This window comes from Bacillus rossius, chromosome 5 (genome assembly GCF_032445375.1).
Source record: "Bacillus rossius redtenbacheri isolate Brsri chromosome 5, Brsri_v3, whole genome shotgun sequence".
NCBI lineage: Eukaryota > Metazoa > Arthropoda > Insecta > Phasmatodea > Bacillidae > Bacillus > Bacillus rossius.
This window is the reverse complement of record NC_086333.1, coordinates 80,176,004-80,186,919: the sequence shown is the minus strand read 5'-3', so window position 1 is coordinate 80,186,919 and position 10,916 is coordinate 80,176,004. Positions and strand designations below refer to the sequence as shown.

Here is a 10,916-nt window from a genome sequence, read left to right as displayed (position 1 = left end):
AAAAGCAGCCATTTAAAAAAATTAGATTTATTTGTTCAATTTTGTCATTTCAAATTAACATTTTATTGACATTGATTTGATTTCAGTTTATATCTATAACTAATTGTCCGAGATTATATTTAAACAAATTATTTAAATTAATTTTGCAAAAACTGTAAATAATATTAGAAAATTAAAAAAGTATGCAATTTTTCATCAATGTTTTCTTATGACGTTTTCAGGTAAACTGACTTTACAGACAAACCAACCCCCCCCCCCCCCCCCACCCTCTTGGCTTTTTTTTTTCCTTATGCTCCCTTGAAAAAACGTTGTAACAGGGTTCTACTGCAGCAAAGTGAACCCCCGCCTCAATGCCTGGCAGGCAGGTGAGCTGAGGAAGGTTCACACTTCTGGCCACAGCTCTGCACCTTCACTCTCGAGCGAGGCAGACGACCGTCGGGCACGGCGAGTCACGGGCCCGTCCTGACGGCGTGCTCCTCGAACATGAGCGAGCACAGGATGGACTGCAGGCGGCGGCGGGCGGGCTCGAAGCCGGGCCGCAGCTGCAACGACACGTGGTGGTGCGCGATGGCCTTCTCCAGGTCCCCCTGCAACCACGCAGCCCGTCACGCTCGCACGCCCGGCGACGCTTCCCAGCTCCCACACCCTAGTACCCTCTTTATGAGGCGTTGGTGTGCATGTCACCACTGTAGTAATAATCATCATCATCATCAATCCATCATCATCCATCATCATCATCAATCCATCATCATCCATCATCAATCCATCATCGAATACATACGGGTACACATTTTTTCGTTACTTTTACACCTCTAGTAGGCACTACCGTATTTATTTCCAAATCGCTAGGACAGTTTTCTTGTAACTTTTGTTTCAGTCAGTTGTTGGAGTATCTGTCCGGGAAAGGGGTGGTGATAGTTTGAGTTTAATCCCAAATTTATTTTCTAAAAAAGTTGACAGGTTTCTTTAAATGAAAAAAGTATAGTTTTCCAGCGACTATTTCGTTTGAGGCGTACGTGCGTTGCCGCAGCCGCACTCCTGCGTTTTGTAAGGAATTAAATCGTCGCGCTACACTAGCACCACCTGTTTGCAAAATCCCGAACCAACATGGCCGCCAGCAGACAGCCTGCGTCGACAATAGATAGCAGGACAATGCTGCGTCGGCCGCGGGCTGAGATGCTATACTTACGTGGCATGGTAGGGTATTCTGGTTATTTTGACGCAATCGGTGATCGCATCCGTACTTATGGGGTATCGTTTTAAAGAGAATTCACACATATGCTCACAGAAATTAAGATTTCGTTAATATAACCTGTTATTTTCCAATTATACAGGTTTAAACACAATTTTTATTTTATTTTCGGTTAATTTTTATTTTTTGGGGGCCAAAATTTGTCCAATTCGGTTATAGTGAGGACACGGTTATAGCGAGGATCAAACCCGGAACCGAGACACCTCGCTAAAAAGGGACTCTAGTGTATTTATATAAGTGAGGTCATGTTCCAGTATGTATAATTTATATTAAACCTTCAGCATATTTATTGAGTTTCATTATTTATTCAAATTAATCACTATTATTTTACTATATGAAATAATTAAATTTATACAGATGTTTATATTAATATTAAATAGAGTAATTACAGTGAAACTCCGTTGTAGTGAATACGGTCTATAAGGTAAAGTCCGCTATAACGATAATTCCCATCGGCACCGTCAGTTTTGCATATGCTGCGTAGAATAAAAATTTCGGAAATAACGAATGCAGCATGGGCTCATTTTCGCTACAGCGATAGATTACACACCTGTAATTTTGCTCTAAAACAATGAGAAAACATCTACAACGTCCTTAATAAATGAAAAACAGCTTCGCACAATTCCATGCGTCCGGCAAATGAAACAACGCCCATGAAGTGGTCGTCTTGGCAACACCGCACAAGGTGGTGCCCCACAGCAAGCATAGCTTGCCTCGCGGCGACGATAGCAAGACAGGGCCCCTCTGCGAGCATTGTTTATTTAGAATCACGCCGACTGTAGCCCGTAAATGAGCATAACTCGTCACACACTTGCATCGTAAGCGTGCGGGGAGTTGACGAACACGGAACTTGTCGAGCTCGTCTCTTCTAATCAAAACGAAGCGGCGTCAGAAGATGATGACAATAATGACGACGAACCAAATGACGTATCTGTTCCGTCGAAAACGTCGATGGAGGCACTTGACACAATCAGTCGTTTTTATCAGCATACAAATGCTTCGATGAAAGATTTGATGAACTTCCAAGAGGTCCAGTCGTTTATTTTGTTCGAAAGTCTAGTGAAATCATGGCAAACGAAAATTGATTCGTTTTTTAAAAAGTGATTTTTAATTTTGTGTTATTTTCCAAGGGTCTGTACGAGTGATTATTTTTGTGTTACTGACCAATTGTCGGAAAAATTATTTAATATAATTTGTATGTTGTCCAACGTAGTTAGTGATTTTTTAAATTTTTTTTGTATTCAAAACTACGCAAATATGCACCCGATATCATCAGCTTAGAGTACGTCTCCAGCAAACCAGCTGCAGTCAAAGCGGCAGGAAGCAGCTGGCATGACCTTGCGTGACCCCGCCCGCCCGTCTCCACATAAACAAACAGCTGTGCGCTTAGCCACGATGTGCGTGACGGCCTTATCACAGCCACGCGGTCTCATATTTTGCAGTCTGCAAGTGCTGATATAGCTTAAAAATGTTATTTTAGTAAGTTTTATGTATATTTCCTTTACTTTTGTTGTGAATTTGCATAGTAAAAACAAGCGAGAAAATAATATATTTTAAAAATGCTACAAAAATAAGATTTTTTTTTAAAATTTAGGCTATAACGGAAATTCGCAATTACATAAACTTTTGGCACCGTTATAAATTTACGTTATAACGAACTTTTACTGTATTTCAATGATTTTAAATAGAATTAATTTATACTTTGCCAACCGTATTTATATACCACTCCAGTACTTTTATTAATTTATTTGCATTCATTATTTGCATGCAAAAATAGTTAAGTTTTTTTATTACGCCAAGTAAGTATAACTTCTAATGCACATACATTAGTACATGCACCCTTTTTTTTTATAGCAACGGGATAAGGATTTACCGATATTTGTTAGACAGCTTAACTCTTGAGAGATGTCTCAAACTGTTCACATTTAACATGCAACTATAAACAACTGAAGAGAGGTGTGATAAAATACATAACGCAAGTTAGCAAAACGCTGCTGGTAAATACATATACATATGTATATAGTCTTGTGGCTTCCAGCAGCACTGCTGATTATTCAAGGACTTCAAGACTTTCGTGACTAGTTTTTTCAGTTTCCTTAAATTTTTTTCCTTCATTTTTTGAGACTTTTGTAACCTGTACAATCTAGTTTTTTGTTACTGTTCTACATCATCAAAAGGACCCCCTCCCCCCTACGCGATGACAGTTTCCAAGCCCGCCGGTGAGGAAAGGTCGTCAGCCCCGCTCACCATGGAGGTGTGTATGTTGGCTACGGTGAAGTGGGTGACCTCCGACCTCGGAGCAGCCTCCAGCGCCAGGTTGGCCACGACGAGGGCGTCGCTGTAGAAGCCGGCCCTGCAACACCCGGCCGGCAGTTGGCACCACTGTGCAGGTAAGGGGTTTCTACTGCTGTCTGTCGAGTTACGCAGGCCGCTAGTACATTCATGCCAAATTAACTAGGAAGAAGGAACACTGGTAATATGGTAATCTACAAACACTGCTCAACGTTTCTGAAGAGTTGCTTGCAGGCTTCTGTGAATCCTGAATTTCGAATCACGTATATAATTATCCACAATTGCTGAATAATTTCCAAATCAAATTTGAACATAAAAGAATTTTTTTTCTCTCTCATAATTTAGAGGAGTCCAGGAAAAATTAATTCAATATAAACAAAATACAGTAATCTCAAAATGAAATTAATTTTCTTAAATCAGTAAAGTATTCAATTTCAAAATTTTTTATTGATCCGCTGACATCATATAGTACGTACATAACAAGAGTATTTTATATAATTTTTAATCAAAATCTAAGTATAGTTATTGCATTTAAAAATTATATAATGTACTAGGAAAAAAATCTTAATTTCTCAATAAATCTTAACTTCAATAATTTACAATCTTTTCGTATATTTTTTTTTGTGTATGAGTCTCACTTGCTATATTTATTGAATAATTAAAAACGTTTTCAAAAGAATATATATATATATATATATATATATATATATATATATATATATATATATATATATATATTTATTGAATAATTAAAAACGTTTTCAAAAGAATATATATATATATATATATATATATACACACACACACACACACACACACACACACACACACACACACACCACACACACACACACACACACACACACACACGGTATTAGATGATTTCAACTGATAAAATAACTTCACAAAACAAAATGAACTATTGTTGGACACTCACATAAAGTTTTAATGTGAGAGGTAATTTTTAAACCCAAGTCTGAATACTGTGTATTCCAACAAGTCCAGCTCGCAGGTGAAGCTACCTGTGCAGCAGGCTCGCCAGCCCGACCAGGGGAATGTCTCGCTCCGCGCCGGGCACGTACTGCAGCGCCTGGCGCAGGCACGCCACCGCGCGGTCCGTGTCGCCCACGGCCCTCCAGTAGAGCGCCGCCGCCGTCGCCAGCACCCACGACGTGGCGTTCTGCGCAACCCACACGCCCACAGTCAGCGCCCGGGCGGTCCATGCGTTTAATTTTATATAAAAAAATGCAATAAAAATATGAAAACGTTCAGGTAAACAATTATACATAAACTTCAGTATGATTGTTTTTACATGCTTTATATTAGCTTCACCTGTATGTTTGTCTGTCCGTCTGTAACTCTTTCGACTAAGAGTGAGTGGCTCATCACTGTAAAATGTCCCACCAATTTCATTACGTTCGTTAGCCGAGCGGTCTAAGGCGCGCGATTTCTGTGACATCAGCTTTCGGATTCAGCGATCGTGGGTTCTACTCCCGGCCACACCGAAAGAAAAAAAGTTTTTTTTTTTTTTTTCCGGTAAATTCTAAGATTATATCCATACATCTAACTGTAAATGATTCGGAGAGACTTTACCATTTCTTTGTGACGTTGCAACTCCAAATAGTTATCTCAGATGGTAAAAGGTAGTGTCGGTAACTCATTTCCCTATGATAATTATACATAAATATAGTTTAAAAAACTAAAAAAACATGCTTTAAAAGAATATCAAACTCAAAAGTTAAAAATAAATATAGTTTAAAAAACTAAAGAAACATGCTTTTAAAGATTATCAAACTAAAAAGTAAAAAATAATTTTAAAATTTAATTTATGACAATAGTATATAAGCAATACTAGTATAAATGAGAAAAAAGCATGGGGCGCTTAATATACAAAAAATATGGCACAAAGCGCCTCAAGCTTTTTTCTCATTTATACTAGTATTGCTTATATACTATTGTCATAAATTAAATTTTAAAATTATATTTTACTTTTTAGTTTGATAATCTTTAAAAGCATGTTTCTTTAGTTTTTTAAACTATATTTATTTAAAATTGCTAATTTCATGTAACTTGCAGTGTTTTAATAATTCCTATTTTAATTTTTTTGTTTTCTAGGAAATGGAATAATATTTTAAAAGATAAATTAAATTTTAATGATAAAGAAGGCATACAGTATAGAAATAAAAAGTTAAAAAAGTAGTTTGGAGTTTACTCATAAAATAATTTATCTAATACAATTTCTTGGACATACATTTCATTAAAATAGCATATGTCCAAGAAATTATATTAAATCAAAATCCCCCATTGCTTGAATCACTTAAAGTATGTATAATAATTCAGTTGTGACCAATATCCTATGGTAGGACTTAAGGATTAGTGTGAAAAGACATTTGTGAGTTATAATTTCAAGTTGTGGCAATTTTTATGTAATGTTGAAGACCTCCGTATGTCTCCTATTTCTGACGTGTACACACATTTCCATGGTTAAATGTCCATGTGCAATGTGCATGTGTCGGCGCAGCGAAGCGCGGCCACCGACCTCCAGCAGCGCGGCGGCGACGCGCGTGCCCAGCTCGCGCGTGCCGGAGCCGCGCAGGCCGGCGATGGCGGCCAGGCACTCGGCCGCGCCGCGCTCCGCCTCCAGCCGGGGGCCGTGTCCCGGGCGCAGGCCGGCCAGGCGGTCCAGCGCGAGGGACGGGGGCGGCCGCTGGCGGCACAGCGGCTCCTCGTCGCCGTCCCGCGCGGCCGGCAGCTCCACGCTGCGCACAGACACCGGCGCGTCCACACAGGCGAACCAGGCAACCGCCCAGGGCGCCGAGTGGCCGGGGGCGGCGCAGCACGACACACAACAGCTGATACAACATGTTTAACCATTATTGAAACTAGATGAAAAATGGATTTTTGTTAACAGTTTGGAATGTTTACATTGATATAAATAATTATTTTAAAGTCCACGGTGACCTGTTTGTGATTTTTGATGAGTAAAAAAAAAGTAAAAAAAAAAAAACACAAGCCTGCTTACATTTGATTGCTGACAAAATCTTAGGGGATTACGTGATGTATTTTGAAGGCAAGGAAAATTTTTTTTTGTGGTGTCCCGGGGGGGAGAGGGGGGGGGGAGGAGCATTAGGGGTTTTCGCCTAGGGCACCAGTTTACCCTGCACCGGCCCTGGGCGCACGTCGCGGCGGGGGCTCACCTGACGTCCCTCAGGGCGGAGCGCTGGCCCGCGGCAGCCACCTCCTCCCAGTCCGTCGCGCCGACGCGCTCGCACTCCGCAAGGGACAGCGGGTACGTGTCGCCGCGCGGCCTGCCCTCCGGCGCGGCGTCACCCGGCACTGCGCACGTCACCATCGCGCCGGCTCGCCCAAGGTCTTCCCTCGAGAGGACACTCACTTCCATTCCGCTTATAGCGATCAAAATTAGAACACCAGAGGACAGCTACGTACTGAGAAGGACGTGTTAAAAGGTTGCCGAGGCTGGAAAAACTCGAGCTAAGTCGAGGACCTTCAGTTAAGACTCGACCACAGAGACGAGTCTTTTGTGTACTCGACAAAACGAAGTAGGTTTATCACGGCTTGATACATATATTTGACATGTGCAATGAGCATGTAAAGCACATACCATACTACTACTTTGCAACTTTTTTTCCATAAAGTGTATTATCGTACATAACTACACTGCCTATAAATATTGTACATCACGCTATTACAGTTTCAAAATGCTGGAAAGCAAACACCACATTGCAGTGAAAGACCCACAATACCTGATAGATTTGGAACACCGAAAAAAAAAAATAGTGATACAAATTAATTGATTTAATATCCAGAATGTCAATTTCGATTGATAGTATCAATGTTAGGCACACATACATCAACATGAAAGTTATAAATTTTGCATCTTCATATATATTACGATCTGGTCATAACCCAGGACCACTAGGTTGTGTTTAGTTTTTAAATTTAGTTTAATGCCCCCATTTTATAAAAATATGTGACGTGACTTTTGAAAATGCTAAGTAGTGTCACTTTTCTTAAATGGGAAAATAGTTGAAATCCTATAATCGCAGAAAAAAAATAAAAATTAAGATTTAAGTTTTTGTTCTTTAAATTTAATTTTGGTAATTTTATAGTTTATATACAGTTTTTCAAAATCTTCATGAATGGCAATAATTACATTACAAACATAACTTGATTACTATGTATACTGTAAGGTTAGTGATCATCAAATATTTAATACCACATGCTTAAATAATTTAGCTTTTAGCATGAAAAAAACTATGATAGTTTACCACTAACATATATTAGCTCATAAGACTAACCAAAACTACATTCCAACCATTTAACAGTATTTTCACTGTACTGAACCAAAACCAAACTAATCAACCATTGAAATGATTTTCATTAGTTCAATTTTTTAATGTTCCTAGTTTAAAGCAACAAACTGTCCATTGAGCAACTAAAATACTTTGAAAACTTATAAGCAGTGAAAAATACAATTTTGATTTTTTTTTATGAATTAATTTGCATAAGTCTATAATTTAAAAAAAAAAACTTAACTTCTCAAGCTCAATTGATTAAGGACTGAAAAATTATGAAAGCTGGCCTTGTCTCATTTTTAAGTTATTATTAGCGATCTCTGATGAACTCAACTCAAAAAAATTTTTTTTGGCTCCTCTATTTCTAGTTAATTTTACACGTATCATTGATTAAACTCTTGATTTTTTTTTCAATGTGAAAAACTCACTGATATACTGTATTTACCTGAAAATAATGCTATGATATTTATCAAAACCTTTTTAAACAAAGAGTGTGTGGGGAGGGGGATTACATTATATGCGCAAACTTGTATCTTACCATTAGAAAACAGCTTAGTTGAAAAACTTAAGACTCTACATCTTAAACGTTGCCACTTCTGCCACTTTGGTTCGGGGCATCCTGAACTTCTGCACAGGCTGACAAGAAGAGGTGTAAATGGAGTGTCACTGGGTTCTTCCTGCTTCTCTTTGCTGTGGCTGTTGGGGAAGGCACCCCCTCCTTTATGCTTCCACCCCCTCAGCTGACCACCCACAGCATATCCCCTTTCAACTAGTCTTAAAATACAATTATTTTTCCCATTGTAGCTAGGTGTTTCAATAGAGGTCATGTAGATCACTCTACTGGCGAAAGTGGTACCAGAAAAAAGAGTCCAGTAACTATGGAACAAATTCAATAATTTTCATGTGCTATGTACTTGAATTGCAACAGCCTATCCATAATTTCTTTTTCACAAACTCACAATCAAAAAGGTTTGGGGTAGCATTACATTAGGAGTCGCATCATTTTCATGTAAATACGGTAGTCACTACTTCGCGAGCTGAGAGACGCTGAGGCAATGAACCCCTACAGTTGTAAGAGGAAAGTCTGAGCAGGGCACTTGAACTGACTCAATGGGAATGTTCACGACCTGCGCGTGATGACTCACCAATCACGTGCTCCTGGGAGTCCTCATCGGTTAGCGATATGTGCACGTCGAACTGCTGCAAAACAAGGGCACATCGACATTACCAAGTAACTGTATTCCCCCGAATCTTGGACACCTTGAATGTCAAATGGATCCCTGTTTCGATCCTGAAGTTGATCTAAAAGTAAAGTTACTATCTACGTATATAAGATGCACTTTCTTTATCACTTTTAGGTTTTTAAGTTGTGTGCAATCACTGAACTGGTTGATCTTGATTTGTTTGGCTGCTTAAACCTTATATAAGGAAATAATGGTATTTTAGTGTGCAAAATTCTCCGGTTGTTTCTGAAATAAACAGCAGCCTTGCTTACACAGTGGTGCAACCACTTGTGATTATGGCAACATGGTTGTTACAAGCTTGTGATTCCAAAATTCCCTTGACTTTTCAAGGTTTTCCAGACCTGAATTAACAAATTTCTCTGACCTTTCCAACACAAACAAGCCTGCAGCACCAATCGATGTTGACGATATTTCTGCAGGAAAAGAAGGTTGTATCAGCCGTTCAAATGTCCCATTTTCATCTTAAGACGTATTCATACCAAAATAAATTAATAATTACATTATAAAACCTCTTTTATCAGAAGAAAACACTAGCAAAGGACTTTGACTGCACTAATATGTTTTTACTCTGTAAAACTTACCACATTCAAATTAATTATTGATAATTCTGAAGGAAAGCTTTTTTTTTACAAATTCATACAATTGAGTAAATTATCAAACTATTTACTTTGCCTGAATATTAAGTGCAAATGTTTCTAAATTTCTAATAAAAAAACTAAACCTTACCCAAAACTTTGTGGATAAATAATGTATAACATTTTCGTAAAAATACTTTGTAACTACTGTATTGTATTGATAATAAAACTCTAAAAGTAATTTATAATTTGTACATCTGCTACAATTTTATTTACAATCGCAATGCTTACGTGACAAACAAGAAAAGCTACGATTTTATGTCAATTATGAGTGTATTCAGTTCAGAGAATAAAAATTTATTTTGCTGAGCTCTTATACAGTGAGAACAGCACCAATAACAACAATAATAAAAAGGTACGAAATTAAAATTAGTAATACAGTTTCATTATATTAAGTGTTGCATTAAGTAATTAAAAACCTTTAACTGAAACAGAAATTCAACTGTCTCAAGGTTTTTTTTATTTTACAAATTCTGATAAGTTTTTTATAAAAATCAATTTTTTTTAATAAAATGATTTGACCTACATGCAAGCCCACATATTCGAGCCAGTAAGAAGATATCATCGAAACATTTGGGCCATTACGTTGTTACTGAACGACAACAACATCGGGCCAGCACAGTATCATTGAACCCCTATTTAGGACATGCAAGATGTCACTGAACAACCAACGGGCATGCGCGGCAGTCAGGCTTCGCGCTGGGGGGGAGGGGGGGGGGGGGGGGTCCAGAGACGGCACGCACCTCGGGCAGGCCGCTCTCGTCCGTCATGCGCTCCAGCTCCGTCTCATCCGTCTCCTCTGTATCGTCTGTTCCGGTCCAGGCGGGCTCGGGCAGCACCATGCGGCCCGCGCAGCGCTCCACGCCACGGCTCAGCAGGCACGATACGGCTTCTCGCGCCTGCGAGCCCGCGCTCCCTGCGGCACGGGGCACACACGGTCTTGTCGTGGCGACTAGGGACAACTGCGACACTCGAGCGACACATGCTGGGATGGGTAGCCTCAGCCCCTGTGTACAGCCGAAGCTCCAACGCCCTTCCCGGTTGCGAATGCGGCGTATCAGCATCCATGCCCATGGGGGCCCCAGGGCGGAAGGGTCTAACGGCTAAGAGCGCTGGGTCAAAAAGATAAGGGGGAGGGGGGGGGGGGGAGAAACCCCTTGTACGGAGTGATGTGATA

At 39.6% G+C, this 10,916-nt stretch overlaps 1 protein-coding gene across 2 annotated transcripts in view; it reads right to left on the bottom strand.

The window, feature by feature from the left end:
- Positions 1-274: 274 nt before the first annotated feature.
- LOC134532099 (tetratricopeptide repeat protein 17) overlaps positions 275-10,916 on the bottom strand; it is a 37,979-nt gene continuing 27,337 nt past the window's right edge. The window contains exons 14-20 of one of the 2 annotated variants that reach the window (XM_063368383.1): positions 10,483-10,655; positions 9,006-9,060; positions 6,742-6,880; positions 6,084-6,303; positions 4,567-4,724; positions 3,500-3,605; positions 275-587 (exon numbers count right to left, since the gene is read on the bottom strand). In XM_063368383.1, the coding sequence (XP_063224453.1) occupies positions 450-587; positions 3,500-3,605; positions 4,567-4,724; positions 6,084-6,303; positions 6,742-6,880; positions 9,006-9,060; positions 10,483-10,655 (989 nt within the window). In that variant the 3' untranslated portion in view covers positions 275-449. The remainder of the gene's footprint in view (positions 588-3,499; positions 3,606-4,566; positions 4,725-6,083; positions 6,304-6,741; positions 6,881-9,005; positions 9,061-10,482; positions 10,656-10,916) is intronic. The other variant, XM_063368384.1, reaches the window with a different exon arrangement.